General features: G+C 41.9%; 1 protein-coding gene across 1 annotated transcript in view; it reads left to right on the plus strand.

Annotated features, from left to right (window-relative positions):
* Positions 1–20,279, plus strand: part of TTC29 (tetratricopeptide repeat domain 29) — a 319,192-nt gene that overhangs the window by 239,766 nt on the left and 59,147 nt on the right. The window contains exon 10 of the mRNA XM_088447947.1: positions 3,560–3,791. Coding sequence (XP_088304073.1) covers positions 3,560–3,791 — 232 coding nt within the window. The remainder of the gene's footprint in view (positions 1–3,559; positions 3,792–20,279) is intronic.

The following is a 20,279-nucleotide window of genomic DNA, read 5'->3' on the forward strand; positions in this document are numbered from 1 at the left end:
GACCCCCTTTTCCTGTCTCAGGCTGGCAGGCTGCAGCTGTGTGTGATGATTGCTGGAGGTGGAGCCCAGAGCTGTGAGGTGTGACTCACTAATCCGAGCTCCGCAAAGGCCCATAGTGCAGCAGCCCTCCCGTGACCATTACTTAAAGTCCTGAATGAACCTCTGCCCATGTGCAGAAGCTCATTCTAATTGTGTCACGCTTCACTGTTTGCTGCTGCCAGTCCCGATTGGAGCTGTCAGCTGAGCTGTGCAGAGGCAGTAGCAGCTGCCAGAGTCTCTGCCCAGGCGGCAGCAGGTGCCCCGGCAGTGCCTGCACCAAACCTTCTCAGGCCATAGGTGGACTTAGATGCCCCTAGGCATTCCAAATGCCCTAGGCATTTGCTTAGTTTGTCTATGCCGAGGGCCGGCTCTGCGATTGTTAATAAATGGACCCTCAGTCATGTCACACATGGAGCTACCTTTGTGAACTTTGTGTGGGCTACCATTTCCATCAGACTTTGTTGTTTAAATACTATCTATGTTTTAAAGCTGAGAAAACAAATAAGAAACCTTGGAAACATTACCATGGACACAAATTTGTAGGGAAAGCTTTTAGTACCCTGGATAGTAGTGATAGCTTTCAGCTGTATGTCTTGCTTTTCTCTAAAACACTTATGTGGATGACTTCAAATATTTACTCTAAATCTAGTTAGCATTCTCAGTTTATAATCATATAGCAGGTCCATTAAGCACACTAGTAGATTTACTTTAAAAGCATGCCCTGAACAACAGTAACATTTATATGTTGTCAGTCAAATAGCAATGCTGCTTTTGGAAGATGTTAATTACATCATAGGGATAAAGTGCGCTTGTTTTCAGTAATACATATTGTTATTTTGTTCCACACTGATAAACAAGAAATAATAACAATAATAATGTTTCCATGGTGTGTAGGGTAAGTGTATTTACTGCCCTGACTTAACATTAAACAACTATTACATAGTGCTTGAATATATTTCTGTCAAACAGGAAAGCCTCTTGTCTAAGTGATTATGATATTGGAGATGACAGGGAGCATAGTGTTTTATTTCCACTCTTGCTTGAAGTGTATATCCCTGCTAATATTTTATTTTCTTTACATACACCAACCTAAATGTGTCCCACATTGGGGTCCGCATTACTGGGTCCAGCTGTGTCACCTTACTGCCATCTGTGTCCGGGATGCAGTTATCATGCTGGCGGACGGGATGCCGGCAGTCGAAATACCGATGCCGCTATCCCGCCACGCGGGCATAATGCCGACGGCGATATCTCGATGGACATCAGGATACCGGTGTCGGCATCCCAACCGACGGAATCCCGAACGTCCAGACGGCGGGTAACTATGCGGGGAAGCTGGGGATGGGGGTGGCTGGTATTAGGGGAAATAGTGTTAGGCACCCCCCTGGGAGTGTTAGTGTTAACATGCGTGGAGGGGGGTTAGGGTTAGGCACCCCCGGTGGGAGGTTAGGGTTAGGCACCCCCCCGGGAGACTTAGGTTTAGGGTGCCGGGAGGGGGGTTAGGGTTAGGCACCACTGGTGGGGACTTAGAGTTAGGTAACCCCCGGGTAGGTTAGGCACCACTAAGGGTGGGTTAGTGGGGGGCAGGGTAGAGTTAGATTACTTAGCTTACCTTGTCGGGATTTTGTACTGTCGGGCTTGCAGAGGTGGTATCTGGTGGCTAAAGAGCCGTCTGCATTTCAATACCATTCCCTGTGTCCTTACTGGCCACCTGTGGCATCCCTAAGACCTGTGGTCACTCATTTGTAAATATGGCTGGCGTCCCACTCCCGGCAGTTCCCGCTGTTCTGCTCCATGGGCGCCGCCATCTTTGACAGTCACATGATCCGCTCTAACAGACCAGTGTCCAGAAACTCTGTTCACATGATTCATCCAGCCTGTCAGTGCCAAGGATGTCCTATTTAAACCAGGAATTGCTGACAACGCATTGCCAATACAACATCTCTCAGAGGATCAGTACCCTGCCTTCCTGGTTCAGTATTTGCTCTAGTTTTGCTTTGCAGCATTCTGCACCTATTCCAGTTAACTGATCAGTATTTGCTTCACAGCAATCTGTTCCAGCTTGTACCAGTTATCTGCCTCAGTATTGCTTGCAGCATTCTGCTCCAGTCTGATCCTGTTACCTGCACCAGTACTGCTACCTAGCCTTCAGTCCTGATACACTACTGTATCCTGCCACAATTGTGCTACAGCACCTAGTTCTGAAGTTCATGCAGCCTGCTCTATTGTGCTATAGCACCCAATTCCAGTATCTTCAAAAGCCTGCTTCAATTGTGCTCCCTGGATCTAGTTCGAAAATTCCTGCAACCTGCTTTCTTTGTGCTATTAATCTGGTTCCAGTACTGTATCTCTAATAGCATAGCCTAGTTGTGCTTACGGCACTCAGCTCCAGTTTATTATTTTAGTCTGTTCCAAATTTTCCAGTATACTACTACTACTACCCATATTCAGGCCATCCAGCTTCATTTACACTCCAGCACATACAGCTAACTCCAGGGGTCCCGACTCGAATCAACAAAGTCCCAGTGACATGACAAAATGATTTGAACTAACAAATTGTTGTTGTGTGAAGACAAACTGAGACCAGAAAGTTATTTACAAAGCACAGAATATGCAGGTAAACATAACATTTCATTTTTACCCAAATTCACCTAACACGTTGCAGAGTACAGCAATATTCTGTCCTGTGCCCATCCCTGTAAAATCCATCTGCACATACCTTTGTGGAATTGCAACGGTGGTGTTTCTATAATGGGTGCATGGTATGTGCTGCACACAAGGAAATATGGGTCAAGGGGGGCCCTCACAACACACCATACACCCAAGACTGATCCCCACTGTGCCTTGTGGCGCCCCCACATACCTGCATCTGGCGGTGATGTCTTTGTAAAGATGCATTTGCACAGGAGCTAGCAAAGACTTTGATGCTGTGCCAGAGTATTTTGTCTCTTTTGCGCATGTGCCATCTTTCCGAATCACTGGAAAGATGGCATCAACAGGAACAGGCGTGACTGGTCCCACTGTGTAGTGAGGAGCTACCTGCTGAACAACAGGCCTTCAACTGCTGTAAAATGCCCATGTCTTTCTGGAAATGTGCATGTTGGAAAAGTTAGTTGGGAAGAAAGTTTTCAAACCACGGAATGTCCCACTAAATGTTCCCCCTACACCCCACAAATCTCAATTAAATAACTAATTTAGAAAAAGACATCTTGTTTTAGTATGCTAAATAAAAGTTGCAATTGACATGTAAACTCACCGCATTTCCTGTAAAGAATAGACAGATGACATCACAAAATTGATTTGTGCTGTGTTAAGTACCACTTTTATAAATGACCCTTAATTTGCTGTTTTGATAATATAATAAAATTATCTTTAACTTACATTTAAAATGATCACATTACAGTTTAGCTGGTAACAAGAACTGATAACTACAGTGGATGATTGCCATATAATGAATCAATATTAATTTTAAAATTACTTAATAGATTTGTCATTAACGTTTGTGTTGTCTTCCTTGCAGGGAAACTATGAGAAAGCGTGCCAGTATTTTTCTCAAGCTTACGAGGCTGCAGTCAGTCTTGGTGAAACACCGCTGATAGAAGAGGTCCAAGTTCATTTCGGCATTGCAAAGGCACACAGGATGATGCTGGCAGCGAGCAGACACACAGAGGCTGCAGATTATGTCAGCATGGAGTACCTGCTGGCATGGAAGAAGAACAGAAGTGACATGTTCAGTGACCCTGCAAATACTGGTAAGACTTTTAATGACACACATTGGACTTTATATCTGCACATGGTTAAGGTAGTTATTTGGAAACCAGGTTTATTTTGCCTTTTAAATGACTGCTACTTTATAACATCGAGCAGTTTTGGACGGATCTCGCCGATGCATACAGTCCGCAGGCTATTACATTTACCCCACAGTCTTTGTTATCTTCCAAACTAAGGTAATATAAGGCCTGATTCAGATATGCATGCAATGCCCGTCGCTGCTGCGATCCCCTGCACAGTGGACTTCCAAAAATAACCTAATGACTCAGCCGCCCTCTTATGCACAGAGACTTCCACTGTCAGTATCTTACATCGGCTGCTTAAGTAGAAAAGCGGAAACATTGGTCGCACATCAAACCTCTGAGCAAGCCTGTGCTGTCTCAGAATGAGCATCTCACTTAAGACGCCGGGGCCTCTCTAACTGCGAACAAATTTGCAATGACTCACTAAGGCACGGCCAGAGAATGGCCCTGACATGCCTGTGTTTTTCTAGCCACCCCTGTTACCTCCCCAAACGCTGACTACCTGTCACTCACTTTGCAAAAAAATCCTCTCTGTGACTACCGTTACTAACCAATCACCATATGTGCATACACACAAATTGTGCATACACAGTACACTTACCAATCTGCTGCCCAACATGCCTGGTCGCAGGAATTGGAAGTGATGTCATAGACGGCAGTTCCGGCATATGTGTGTTGGGCAGACGATCACCCGTACACACATGCAGATGCATCCATGTATCTGCATTAATTATTGGCACCGGCTGTGCTGCAGGGATGACCTGACCGGCCAATGCACTATATATCAACAAGTGTGTACCCAGCTTAATTCACCTTGGGGTTCCAAAACCACATCAACGGTAAACTTTGTACATAACATTTCTTCTGTTAGATAGTCACACATCATTTTCTTGATTACTATGGCATACATTTTAATGTAAACACTAATATGTTGTTAGTTAACAAGGTCATTCAGGGAAGAGAAAACCTGACATTTATTTTATTTATGTATCACTAATAAGTATATATTTTCTCTGTTGGTGACAATTCTTGATTTGACCTTACAGTATGTAAAGTATTCCAGCTGTTAAAATCATTTATTGTAACATGTGATACTTTTCTTTAACTAATTGGTGTTATACTTACTTTTCACTGGTTATGTTCAACTTCCCATTGAGATGAAAGAGTTGGTGTTAGCCCTACTGGAAATGACAGGATGCCTTATGCTACAACTATATTTCTTGCTAAATAAGACCCCTCTTTAATATACTGCCAACATAAATTTGGTGTCTTCACCACATTAATAAATAATGCTGCATTGACATATCAATCACATACATGGAATATACTGCACACCTTTTATTAGACAGTTCTGTTTTCTAAATTGAAAAGTAGTTTTTCATGTTGCCTATTTTCCCTAAAATAGAATTTGTAATTATTCAATCAAAATCTCTTAATAGATGCATAAAAGTTGCAGGTGCTATTACTTTGTCTTCTTATTAGAAAAATAATTGAGAACTATGTCACATATTACTTGGTACGGAATATAAAGTAGTCGGGATGAACTATGTGGCAAGAGATAGACATAAGTTTAGTACATGCCATCTAACCCTAGGTCACAGTCAGACTGCAATCTTGTCATACACATTTTCTATTTTATTCTTCTAAAATAAAGTTTACAAAATGATCAAATATTTTAAAGCAAATGCCCTGATCCTTGATTTGTTGTCACATGAAGAAGTATTTGCTCCGGATATCCAACTAACATTTAACTAATTAATTAGACCTTTTTCATCAACTTGTTTGACATTCTTTTCTTGTCAACCAATAAACACAGCATTTTGCTAATTGAATTTTGCTTACAGTATGCAATTAAAACATTTACTGCTTTTCTGTCTATTTTCTAAAAACAAAATGTATTTGATTCATAACAACTGATGTTGTGGGGTAAGCCAATATTCTTTCTATTGCAGGCCATTATTTCTCTATTAACTTGTGACATCTCAAAGACATGAAACACAATTCTCATGCCTAAATGATGTCACTAGTACCTAGTGAACTAATAATACCTGAATATTGTTTGAGCTCACAAAATGGTACTTCCACAAAGGCCATAATGAACTGCAAATGTGGATTCCCCAGGGCTAAGGGGGGTTTCTGGTTGCCCAGAAACCCCCCTGTGCTTGGATTACCCCTCTTATCAGCGCCAGGAAGGGAGGGACTTCCCATTCTCCATGGGTCACATGCTGCCATAGAGAATATAGTGTGAGGGCATTTATTTTACAAATCACAAATCACACTTCTACTCAGGTGAGCGACATTGGAGCATTTCTGCTCCTTATTGCTTTCCTCCTGACTCTTCCCTACCTTTATGTGTCCTACCAAACCTGGTGTTTTTTACAGTCTCTTAATTGTGGGTAATAATAACTTGTCATATTGGTTACCATTTTAACTAGTGTCTTTGATTTGCATTGTAGTGAGTTGAGTTCTGAAAGATAGTTAAACCACATAGGTGTTTTCAGGGCCGTAACTAGGGGTGTGCTGCCCTTAATGCTCCGGGCATTGCTGTAATCATCCTCTCTCGGCGCCGGGTACAGGTTATGCCCCCTCCACGTGATGTCATACAGAGGGGGCTTGCCCTGCTCCGGGAGCACTATCTACGGCACTGGGTGTTTTCTATTTTACACTGTTTTAGAGAATTTATCAGTTTGTATATCATCTTTGGGTCTATGGACAATGTCATAGTGATATACAGTACACATCATAGTTTTTCATAAACACCTGTAGTGCTTTGCGGTCCAAAGCTGTTACATTTGCGTTACATTCTAAACACTGTTGTTCATTCTCTACTCACCTGGGAATGTCTAATGCTAATTTCTGTTCTGGATAGATATTAATTGTTGATAACCTTTTCATTTATCAAACTTTGTCTAAACCATGGTATTGGCAATTTAAAAAAAATCTCTGTATGGCTGAAGGCCAGCCTCTAAAGAGTGTGATTGCACCTGGTGCAGGTCAAGGAAACTATCCTGACCCTCTACTAAGTGACCTAATAATAGGTAGTTTGCACTCCAGAAGGATCTGGAGTAGTCTTATGAAGTTTGCATCAATTTGTATGTTAATAGGCTTTTTGAAGAGCTTCTGATTAGAATCAATTTAATATATTAGTTACTGAATTGCAGCAATCATTTTTTTCTTTACATACCAAAATGGAAAAATAACACCCTTTTAACATCAATGTATATATACATAAAATTAGCAAATAACTGATTTAACAGGATCCAATATAACAAATTTGTGCAAGACTTGTTTTAAGTGACATACAATATACAGTAATCAGTTCCTGAGAGAGGATAACTCATGAAGCTGTGACATTTGGTTATCTGTTGGAGAGATACATTAGTAAATATATCTGTAAAGCTGCATACACACGTAACGATTTTCTGTCCAACCAACCAACTAGTTGATTGGTTGGAATGAAAATCTGGTAAGGTATGAAAGCAAATGACCATCAGCAATTTGCTCCCAAATGCCGGAAAATGGCCAAAAACAATGTTTGAACAAATTGTTTAGATCAAACATTTAACAAACTTGTCTGACGACCATTTTCATCTGTTTTCTGGCATTTAGGAGCAAATTGCTGATCATCAGTTACTCCCATACGTTACCAGATTTTCATTCCAACCAATCAACTAGTTGGATGGTTGGACAGAAAATCTTTACGTGTGTATGCAGCTTATCTTTCATCTATTTCACCAACAGATCACCAGATGTATACAGTATGTACTACATCTGATTTATGCATATTTTCTTACATTACTCTTAGGGAAAAAACATAGATGAGTGAGAGAGCATACCTCCTTTACATTCTAGGGAGCTGATGCTATAATAAAATAAATGAATATTAACTCACTACACATCACACAAAAACACCAGCCTGCCTCCAGTCTAAGCTTCAAGTATCAGTAATAAAAAAATAATAATAAACGCCATTGGTTTGTGCATACCTAGGTTTATATACATGTATCCATGTTTCCCATGTAACTGTTATCCATATATAATATATACACATATATAGTATATGTTTTGCTCCAGTGCCAAATTTTCAAGTCCAACATTTCTTATATTAAGTTCACATTGTACTGTGGCGCTTTGAGAATTGCTAATTACACAGCTCCTTGCATCTCATAACACAGTTATGCCACGTCACCAAAGTCCCCTGCATCTCACCACAACAAACTGCTTCTCACTCCTACCCCCTGCATCTCACCAGTGTCACCACAACCCCCATTGCTGCTGCCCTGCAGCTGGCTGGGAACCCGGGCCACTGGGATGTGCTGGGAAGGGCAGGAGGATCATGGATGAGAGATTTGTATTGCAGCTACCGTAAAAATGATCAGCAGCATGTCTCCAGGGCTGGGGCGCCTGTGCATATTTCTGCAGCCTCCATGCACACCCTCCCCAGCTTCTGTACATGGCGATAAGCAATGTCCTCTTTGCACAATGTACCCTGGATTTCCTTGGTTTTCAGTTGAGCTTCCTCGCCGTGGTGCCCCTGTCGGAGAATAGCGCTGACCTCCATGGGAGGTGCCTCCTTTTCACTGAGAGTGTGTGGCTGATCACACTGGAGAGGGAGCACTTCACGGTGGAGGAGTCCACCTGCAGGTTCAGTGTAGGGATGGACATCAGAATCCGATGGTTACTAACCAACAATGTTTTTGTTACGATAGTGGTGTTTTTACCACTTCATGGTGGCGGTCTGATGTTTGCCACTATCGAATGGAATTCATTCAACGGTGTTCCGATGGTTGTTTTAAAAATAAGAAATCCTGATAGCTATGCCTCCCCTGGCTTTTTCTTGGCTACTGTGTCTGCATCAGGGCATCTTCATGACTTCATTGGAGGGTGTCTCTCATTCTCTGTCTGCCTCAGATGGGACCCTTCTCAGGTACTGACTCCCTCCCCTCTCTAGGCTGCTGCTAAACAACAGGGCACATTGCTACCTCTGATTGTCTCTCACTGTCTCAGAGCCCTCAGCACAGCACAACAGTTTTTTCTGTGACTTGCTTCATTCCAAGCCTCAGTTTCAGATGCTCTCTTGCTGTTTCAGCACCCTGACCAGCTCCTATACAGCAGCTTGCTGCAAGATTTTTTTCTGTGACTTGCTTTACTAAAATCATCACTGCTTGGCCCCCATTTGTCACAGATGAATGGTTCATTCACCTGAATCTTCCTCAATCAACACTATATAAAATAGTGAGAACCCAATCAAAATCCGTAATGTGGTTCAAGAGATTAGCCCAAACGAACAGACAGTCCCCTTAAACCAGGGACTTTATTTTCTATACTGTATGTGGAGATAAATTGAAGTTAAATAAATAATCTATTGCTAAGAGACCACTACATCACTTTTTGCTGTAGTAACTGTTACTACAGAGAGAGAGAATTTCCAAAAATCTGGCGCTTAGTAATACCAAACACAAGAGAAAACAAAAATAAAGAAAAGGACACCTCTTAGAGCAGTAAAACAACACAACCCTTGCTGCATATCAAAGATGTGTGCAATGCCCCGGTACCAAAATATGAGAAAAATTAACATTATCTGAAGGGTTTCATAAGCCAAGGATTAGTCAGATACATGCATTTTAATTTTCACAACAAAAGGCTCAAGAAAAACAAAAACATAGCGTAATACAGCTTACAAATATGCTAAAATCCTCACAAGGATAAGTAAAACATGTACAAGATTAAAAGACAATACGAGTGCTTATCTGATATCCAAATGAGGCAATCAGGAACTGACGTTTCCTTGTCTCTTATTGCCTATTATTGTCAATTAAACTGGATGTATCTAACAGATGAAACTTCATATGGTGTATGTATACTAGGCAGGCAGCACACACTTAAAAAATATCCAATTAAAAAATTAAAAGAGTGCCTGGATCATAAATGTATAGAAATCCATAAGAAAAAAGCAACCAGCACATGTATTAAAGTGCAGATGGCATTCAGCCCCATGATGAAGGTACAACTACTTATGCACCGAAAAAGGGCACCTGGCTTATGGTAGAAATGCCAAACAGTACATGCTAATTCCTATGGAGTCTGCAAGTATCTATGCTGCTGAAATTTTGCACATGCTTATTTTGCACTTTATTCTGCTCGTTATAAAAATAAGCACTTTATTGGCTTGTGAATGAAGAAACTATAGACCTGTACTGAGATGTATAACGGCAATCAATAACATTTACTTTTGCATCATATATAGGTGTGCTGGTTTTTCCTGGTTTATCCAGATGTGTTTGTCATTTAAATGACTGAGCACCCTAATTTAGTTTACATTAATACCTGAAGTGAGTGCAATACTCTCTCTCTCTCTCTCTCTCTCTCTCTCTCTAAAAAATATGTAAGAACAGCGTATTAGCATTTTCAGTGTCTACAGTGGGCCTGATTCAGACCCGCTCGCAAGCGCTATGCGCTCGCTCGCGAGTCGATGTTAGGCCACTGCGCATGCGCACGCCGGTGATGTCAGTGGGAGAGCTTCTGGCTCTATTGTCACTGGGGCTTGCGGCCACGAGACCCTACCACAAGGGTCTCGTCGTAAGCCCGATGGTCGCGATGGTCTTGACCATCGCGACCATCATCCTGGCCGCTCGCAATAGCTGTGGGTGGCCAATCACAGCTATGCGAGCGGCCAGGAGGCCGCTCCAAAAAAAAAAGAACGCCCTGATTCAGAGCGAGCGCTCTTTCAGAGCGTCCGGCTCTGAATCAGGGCCAGTGTTCAATATAATGTACAATTATGGCCATACTATGACGATATTTTTTGTGCTTCTCAAGATTTTCCTCTTTTGTCGTTGACTTATCCTCTCCATCCCATAGTATATATGCGATGATACGTGAACCACGGAGGATAGAAAAAATATATACAATAATGTAATCCTTATAGATATCAGTATGTGCTCTCATCCAAAAGAAAATCAATAAAAAGAAAAAAAAGTAAAAAAATTTTTTAAAATTCCAAAGATTAAAAAACACCAAAAGTTATTCTGTGAAACCTCATTCCTTGAGGCAGATAAGCATAATTGGTTATTTATTGTGTATTTTTTATATATTAACTTGAGGTTTACATATTACTCTTTTGGATGCACTTTTTTGAGCCCCTGCATTATCTCTACAAGTTGCAACCATGCCCATATGCACTTCCGCAAGTATTGTCTTTGGTATGGAGAAAATATTATTCTGGGCTTTTTCAGTTCATACTTCTGTTTGCGCATTTTGGAGTGTTTTTTCATGTTTTTTACATTCAAAAAAAATAATAATTTTTTTCTTTCACTGATTTTATTTTGCATGAGTGCACATACTAATATTTATCAGGATTACACTATTGTATATTATTTATTTATTTCTTCCATGGTCCATGAATCATCACATACATACACCGAATTGGAGAGGATAAGTCAAGGACAAAAGAGGAATATCTTGAGAAGCACCAAAAATCTTGTCATAGTATGCATATAATTGCACACTACATTGAACACTGTATACACTGAAGGTGCTAATTCTTATTAAATTTTTAGCAATTAACTTTGGTGATCTTTGGAATACAATCACTTTTGAAGAATTGCCTTCCAACTCACCATTGGAGGGAATTAGCATATATCTATAATGGGTGCATGGTGTTCCGAGCACACAGGCCCCTGGGTCAAGCTCTGCACCTATAACTCTACTTACCACTCCGGAGTCCCACGTCAGTCATACCAAGCACACCCCTTCATGGCAACGGTATACCCTGATGGCGGTGTAAGGCACCCTGCCACACTGCAAAAATTGTTCAGGAATGGTTTGAGGAACATGAAAAAGAAATCAAGATATTGACATGACCTCCAAATTGCCCAGTTTTCAATCCTAACAACATCTGTGGGATGTCCTGGAAAGAGGAGCCTGAGCCATGGAGGAACCACCTCACAACTGCTAAAGTCTTGGTGTCAGATACACAGGACACCTTCAGAGGTCTTGTGGAGTCCATGCCATGATAGTTCAGAACTGTCTTGTCAGCACTAGGGGGACCTACACAATGTTAGGCAGGTGGTTTTAATGTAATGGGAGTAGATAGATAGATAGATAGATAGATAGATAGATAGATAGATAGATAGATAGATAGACAGACACACAACCTTTTTCACAAGCTGCAATTAATTAGTTATATTTACATATATATTTTTGTAAAATATTAAGATAATTAGCTGAACAAAAATGTGTTTTCACACGTTTGTGATTTTATCTATTTGCCTGCTGTTAGCTTGTTATTTTCTAGCCGCTGAATGTGCGCGTGAATATATAAGGTTTGCTTTATGTGTATAGTTATGTACAATTGTAATATTTCATTCAGAACATGTATTTTATTATACACACAATGTTGCACTGTTATATCTGTTACAATTTGCATTATGAATTAATGTTTTTGCCAGATAGGTTAGTAAAGCAAATGAACATCATTATAACTGGGGAATCTTTTGACGTCAGCTGAATGTTATGGCCATATAGTCAGTATGGAGCGGAGAATACAGGGTTAAAGAGCTGCATTTGAGGCACTGTTCAGTTGACTTGTTATGTAGGGAGAGATGGGCTAATGACGTGTAGGTGCTCAGCGCTCAGGTCTCTCAGGTGGCTTCATTCGACCAGTTTCAGCAGAATGATGAAAAGATTGAGATAAAATAAACTGACAGTTGCTACTCATGGTAAGCAGCAAGCAGTACCCCAGCAGCTGAGACCCTGGGAGACCTCTTTCTTAAACAAAGGCTTTTTGCGCTGCAGTAAGCAATGAACTCCAAAATAAAATAAAAAAAAGATTGAACGGATTGGCAGCTGGTGGCCACGGGAGGAGGGAAAGTTTGGAAACTGGGATACACAGCAATTGTTGGCTAATTAGAAGCCATTCCCACCTACTTAATACCACACCATTAAGCAGAATACACTTTTTTTTTCCTTGCCTTCACTGTTGCACATGACATTGTACCCTAATCAATACCCACCCACTGGCTGCCTCAGTGCCCACAAATGAATACATTGCAGTTCAAGAATGCAGTAATTGAGTTAGGACAGAAAGAACCTTATCCAGACTTTCTCCATTCTGAAGATATCAGTGTAGCACTTGAAAAGCCCAGATACAAAATCAGTATCCTGTGCTGACAAGTGGCAGGTAGGGAGCAGTTGTCATAAGGGAGACAGATTGCAGCACTGTGATTCAACCCACAGGGAAAGTGTGGGCACTGTAGAATGTAGATTAAAGCTGATAAAAACTAAAAATTGGAAATTATTTCAGTAGTTTATGTCATTTCCCCCAAGACTATTTATTATTATGGTTATGCAGGAAAAAAAAGCAACACAATATTGGCAACCAGTTGTTCCAACCCTAGTATTCAAGGTAATTTATCATATTACTTGTTATTTATCCAATCTGTTAATCATGTGAAAGGAAGACATGTTGTGCAAAGTTTCTACTTTACTTTATTCAACACAAGTACTTGTTTAAAACATATAAAGCAAATGGCCTATACATTGGTTCTTTAGCTATATATTTAAATTTTCTTAATACTTTTGGAAATTGCATTCATGAAAGGAGAAGACATGTGCATTGGCGCAGAAACCTCACAGGTCTTCATCGGAATGTGCTATCATTACCAGTATGTCAATTTGTCAAGCCACATGTGCCCACATTTTGATCTGCCAGTGACCACCTCCAGGTTTTTTTCAGGGGACATTTACATACTTTTAATAATCATACCTAATAGCAATATCATAGTGATAAAGCACTTTGTACAATACATACCCAGAAACAGTGCAAATCTAACATGCTAAATTATATATTTAAGTCTTTAATCTACTATGTGCAATTTTTATTTAATGTACGTACTCCACATTTCATAGCAAGACAACCTGCATACATTTTCTTCCATTTGCCTGCTATCTTAGGCCCCTTACCCATGGATGTATTGTTTGCATAAAAATAAAGTACATAAATGTTATGCGTTTGCAGTGCATGACATAAGCACTAGATATGCTTATGATTCTTTAGCATGTTGCAACTAGTAGAGGCATTTTTCCATCCATTTTAATAGCCATTTTGTTTCTAAATGAATGCAGTATGCCAATGAAATAAATGTAAATGCTGCATTTATAAATTAGTATGTCAGCATGCCCTAACTTCAAATATCTCACCCAACGCCAGCGCTACACAGTCTAGGCTGGGTCCCACCAGGTGACGATAAACCTAGGGTCATTAGGTCACTCCAATAAATATGTGGACCTAATTGTAATCAAAAATTAAAAACTTTTAACTGTAATCCAATTTAAATTAAATTTAAAAAATCATAAGAGACCATGCAAATTGGTCACTGAGTCACACCATAGGATGAGCTACTTGTCAGCCAAACAAGTGGTTTCTGGAGCTAAGCACAATGGGATTGGCTGGCAGCAAGGGGCATTTCAAGCAGAGGCTTAAGTTCATCACAGAGGCCCGGGCGCAAGCTGATGGGTATGCCCACAGTCCCTCTCTCCAGTGAATAAGCACAGCGAGTATGTGAATGAGCATTTTCTTACCTATATGATTTCAATGGAACGAGGAACCTCTGAAGAAATTGATCCTCCCTGGACAGGCAGTGTCTTGAGTCGGTATTTAGTATTCATGCACGAGATCCCAAGGCCTGGAAGCCGCCTGTATGTGTCGCAATAAAACCAATGTCATTATCATGCAACAGAGGTTCAACCAGATAATAAATGTGGGTTTCCCATATCAAACAATTTTATATTAATAAAATATATTTGCTCATTTGGTACCATTTGCATCAGTAATGTGATGTAATTAGAATTGTTTTCTTACTGATGATTACTGTTCCCCAGTCGTTTCCTGTAATAGTACCAGCAGAATCGGTATGATTTACCGCCGGACCCCCGTCCGGCGGTTGGAATCCCGACAGCGGCTGCCCGACATGGGTGAAAATCCCAATCGTCCCTAAGGTAAGTATTCACTAACCTAATTCCCTCCCCTAACCCTCCTCAGGGGTGCCTAACCCTAACCTTCACCCCACAGTGCCTAACCCTAATCCCCCCTCTAAATGCCTAAACCTGACCCCCCCTTCCTTGCAGCCTAAACCTAAGTCCCTCTCGGGGGGGGGGTGCCTAACCCTAACCCTCCCTTCCCCTAGCCTAACCCTAACCTCCTGGGGGGGTGCCTAATGCTAAGCCCCCCCCCGGGAGCCCTAAACCTAACCCTCCCACCACCCCCACGCGCGGCTGTCGGCGCCCGGCGTCACCTCGATCGGGATGCCGGGCACCAGTGTCGGTAAAATGACAGGCGTCTAGATTTAGATGCCTGTCATTTAACCCTCGCCAGGATAAAGCAGTCGGGATTAGGTCCGCCGGCTTCCCTACTGCATACCGGACCAGCGGTCCTACCATCCTCTATGTGTGTCTTTTCAGCACCATCGCCTTATTGTGTCACCATGCCATCCCCCATGTGTCTTTTTAGCACCATCCTTCTGTGCCTCCCCAATACCATCATCCTGCGTCTCCCCAGTGCCATCATCCTGCGTCCTGCCCTAGCACAGAATAACCCTCCTCCCTGCAGATCATCATCTTCCCTTAGCACAGCATAGCCCCCTCCCCACAAATCATCTCCCCTTAGCACAGAATAGCCCCACCCACAGAGATCATCTCCCTTAGCACAGTATAGCCCCCTCCCCCACAGATCATCTCCCCTTACCACAAAATGACTCCACCTCACAATCATCTCCCCCTTGTATAGCAGACCCCCTCTCCCCCACAGAAAGACCATGTCACCTTGGCACAAAATAACCCCACCCCACAAAGATCATCTCCCCCTAGTATAGCAGACTCCCCCCCCACAGAAATATCATCTCTCCTTAGAACAATGAGCCCACCCCACAGACAGATAATTTCAGTATAGCAGCCCCCCCCCTCACCCACAGAAAGACCATCTCCCCTTGGCACAAACAGATTTCAGTATAGCAGCCCCCCCCCTCACCCACAGACAGATCATCTCCCCCCTAGTATAGGAGAACCCCTCCCCCCCACAGAAAGACGTCTCCCAATAGTTCAGCGTCTCCCCTCCCCCTTAGACAGAGCAACTCCACTCCCCCTTAGACAAATGATCTAATTCTCCCCTTAGCAGGCCCCCCCACCCCAGACATCCCGAGTCCAGTATCCAGACTCCATCTCCCAGTCCCATCGAGCTGCTGCACTGCTGCAGCTAGCCAGATTGTCTCCTCTCCACTCTGCCCTCTCCCCAGGCTGTGAAATTAAACTTGACACTTCACAGCCTGGGGAAGGAAGAGTAGAGATGAGACGATCGGGCTAACAGACTGCCTGGGCGGCCCCCCACCACCGCAGTGACTTACCTACCTCGCGGTCATGCTAATGACCGGTGTCACCTGCGGGCCGCGCCACTTCCCGTCTTGAGTCCTCTGCGGCGCGTGACCGTGATGCCGACAGCATGTTGGCCTCTCTGCTCGCGAGAGGCTAAGACACGGCCAGACAGAGCTGACAGGCTGCCGGATGCCTGTGAAAGTGAGTCTCTACAGGAGCCGGCGGGTGACGCAAATAAGGGGGCGGGGCCTCACAGAAAAGCGGCCCCACAACCAATCGGCCCACCTGGATTTTTCCGTCAAAAAGTACCTGCCAATCCGCCCCTGCCCCTGATAGAGGGGATAATCACTTGATGTGAGGTATTTGAGGACCGAGTTTAAGTCAAGATACTGTAAGACTGCCACTGTGGTGGGACTACAAATCACAAAATGCCCAGTCTACTGCCAACAGCATCACATGCCGGGAAGTTGCTCCACCATAGATCTGCACCCCAGACTTAGTCGCTGGTGCTCCAGGCCCCGCCTCCCATGCCCTCTTACCCGCAGCTCTGGCCCTGATTCAGAGCTGGACGCTCTGACAGAGCTACCACCAGGGAGGAGTGGGACGAGGAGTTGTGGGTGAGGGGGATCACCGGGACTGTTGCACGTGTTTGAGACTAGGGCTGCAGCCAGGGAGGAGTGAAACGGAGAATTGTGGGTGAGAGGGCACCGGACGTGTCACACTGACATAAGAAGCTGCTGAGAAGCAGCAACACCAATGAGTATGGACAGGCTATATAGATAGACGGAGGCGGCAGCTGATGGTCTGACACGGAGCTCTCCACTAGTGTATGGTGGCTCCTCAGGTGCCGGGATAGGGGTGCCATGAATTGGTTGGCCATGACTGTGCACTTCGGGTACATAGTTACAGCCCTTAGTGGGGTGAATATGTTGTGGGAAAGGGAGGAGGTGCCCCTTCAGTGCTGGCGCCCGACGGCAGGCGCCTCCATTGTCTCCTATAGTTCTGCCCCTGATTTCAGGGACTACCTGCTTTGAATACAAAAAACTGCTGCAATGTTATGGACACATTAAGTATAATGAAGTTAAGTGCAACTAAATTTGTATTTACCAGTCTCTCTGTAGTACTACAATACATTTGTTTAGAGTGTAAAAACATTAGTGCAAACAAACAATCCATGTTGTCTAGCAATAGCATTGCTTGAGGATTTTGGGGTAGAGCGAAGCAGAAACAGCCTGGTTTTAATACATATATCTATATATCCATATATAAATATATATATATATATATATATATATATACAGTCAGGTCCATAAATATTGGGACATTGACAGAATTTTCATATTCGCCTCTATTCACCACCACAATGGCTTTGAAATAAAACAAACAAGATGTGCTTTAACTGCGGACTTTCAGATTTAATTTGAGGGTAATTACATCCAAATCAGGTGAACGATGTAGGAATTACAACGGTTTCTATATGTGCCTCCCACTTTTTAAGGGGCCAAAAGTAATGGGACAAACTAAACGATCCTAAATCTAACTTTTACTTTTTAATACTTTGTTGCAAATCCTTTGCAGGCAATTAAAGCCTGAAGTCTGGAACGCATAGACATCACCAGACACTGGGTTTCATCCCTGGTGATGCTCTGCCAGGCCTCTACTGCAAATGTCTTCAGTTCCAGCTTGTTCTTGGGGCATTTTCCCTTCAGTTTTGTCTTCATCAAGTGAATTGCATGCTCAGTCGGATTCAGGTCAGGGGATTGACTTGGCCATTGCATAACATTCCACTTTTTAGCATCAAAAACTCTTTGGTTGCTTTTGCAGTATGCTTCGGGTCATTGTCCATCTGCACTGTGAAGCGCCGTCCAATGAGTTCTGAAGCATTTGACTGAATATGAGCATATAATATTGCCCAGAACACTTCAGAATTCATTCTGCTGCTTTTGTCAACAGTCACATCATCAATAAATACAAGGGAACCAGTTCCATTGGCAGCCATACATGCCCACGCCATGACACTACCACCACCATGCTTCACTGATGATGTGGTATGTTTTGGATCATGAGCAGTTCCTTTCCTCCTCCATACTCTTCTCTTCCCATCACTGTGGTACAAGTTTATCTTTGTCTCATTTGTCCATAGGATGTTGTTCCAGAATTGTAATGGCTTTTTTAGATGTTGTTTGGCAAACTCTAATCTGGTCTTTCTGTTTTTGTGGCTCACCAGTGAACCCTCTATATTCACTCTTGTGAAGTCTTCTCTTGATTGTTGACTTTGACACATAATCACCTACCTCCTGGAGAGTGTTCTTGATTTGGCCAACTGTTGTGAAGGGGTTTTTCTTCACCAGGGAAATAATTCTTCTGTCAACCACAACAGTTGTTTTCCGTGGTCTTCCGGGTCTTTTGGTGTTGCTGAGCTCTCCGATGCGTTCTTTCTTTTTAAGAATGTTCCAAACAGTTGATCTGTCCACACCTAATGTTATTGCTATCTCTCTGATGGGTTTGTTTTGATTTTTCAGCCTAATGATGGCTTGCTTCAATGATAGTGACAGCTCTTTGGATCTCATATTGAGAGTCGACAGCAACTGATTCCAAATGCAAATGTCACACCTAGAATCAGGTCCAGACCTTTTACCTGCTTAATTGATAATGAAATAACGAGGGAATAGCCCACACCTGTCCATGAAATAGCTTTTGAGTTGATAATCCCATTACTTTTGGCCCCTTCAAAGGTGGGAGGCACATATAGAAACCGTTGTCATTCCTACACCGTTCACCTGATTTGGATGTAATTACCCTCAAATTAAATCTGAAAGTCTGCAGTTAAAGCACATCTTATTTGTTTAATTTCAAAGCCATTGTGGTGGTGAATAGAGGCCAAAATATGAAAATTCTGTCAATGTCCCAATATTTATGGACCTGACATATATATATATCAATAAGGGAAATTGACTAGGGAGCGACTTAGCGGGTTAAAATATAGATATCTAAAGTGCCGTGCAATAAATTCATATATAAGTGTATGAGTTCCGTGATAGTTCGATATACAATAAGTACAAGTGCTATATCTCACATAAACATATTAGACGATATAATATCGATCAACAATAATAATATTGATAAACAGTGATGAATAAATATAAATAAATATTTAATAGAGTAAAAACATGAAGTGGATAATCCGCATAGTATAAAACATATTCAGATGTATACAACATAAATAGTAAAAAATACAAAATACAAAATGCAAAGTACAAGGATGCAAAAAAGAGGCTGCTTATCTGGTTTTAAAAAGGTAAATGGTTCATGCAGCAGGGTACACAGGCTCCAACCCGTTTTGTCTGTTCAGGACTTCATCAAGGGAGTCTACTTCATGTTTTTACTCTATTAAATATTTATTTATATTTTTTCATCACTGTTTATCACTATTATTAGTGTTGATCGATATTATATCGTCTAATATATTTATGTGAGATTTAGCACTTGCACTTTATTGTATATCGAACTATCACGGAACTCATACACTTATATATGAATTTATTGCATGACACTTTAGATATCTATATTTTAACCCGCTACTTCGCTCCCTAGTCAATTTCCTTTATTCATGTTATTATATTTAGTATGTTACCAATAATAATGTATTATTGATTTGAGCTGACGCCTCTATAGTTTCTATAGTTGGGTATTTGCGGTTGTATTATCTGAGCCGTTTGTAGAAAGGGGTATATATAGTCACTGGCGCTGTTTGCCACACATATTCTTGTATATATATATATATATATATATATATATATATATATATGTCAATTTCAGACGTCACTCCACGGTTTAACACATATACTTGCCCTTGTGCCATCCTTATGTACAGGGAACAAAAACAGCGGCACTCACGGGGGTTGAAATCAAGAAGACTCGTGACACACTGCTGTGTCACGAGTCTTCTTGATTTCAAGCCCCGTGAGTGCCGCTGTTCTTTTTCCCTCTCTCTATCTCTCTCTCTCTCTCTCTCTCTCTCTCTCTCTATATATATATATATATATATATAATTGTAATTACACAGTACATGTTTTGTGAGTA

The sequence above is a fragment of the Taudactylus pleione genome, unplaced genomic scaffold, assembly GCF_031769625.1.
Source record: "Taudactylus pleione unplaced genomic scaffold, aTauple2 ptg000021l, whole genome shotgun sequence".
In the NCBI taxonomy this organism is placed as follows: Eukaryota; Metazoa; Chordata; class Amphibia; order Anura; family Myobatrachidae; genus Taudactylus; species Taudactylus pleione.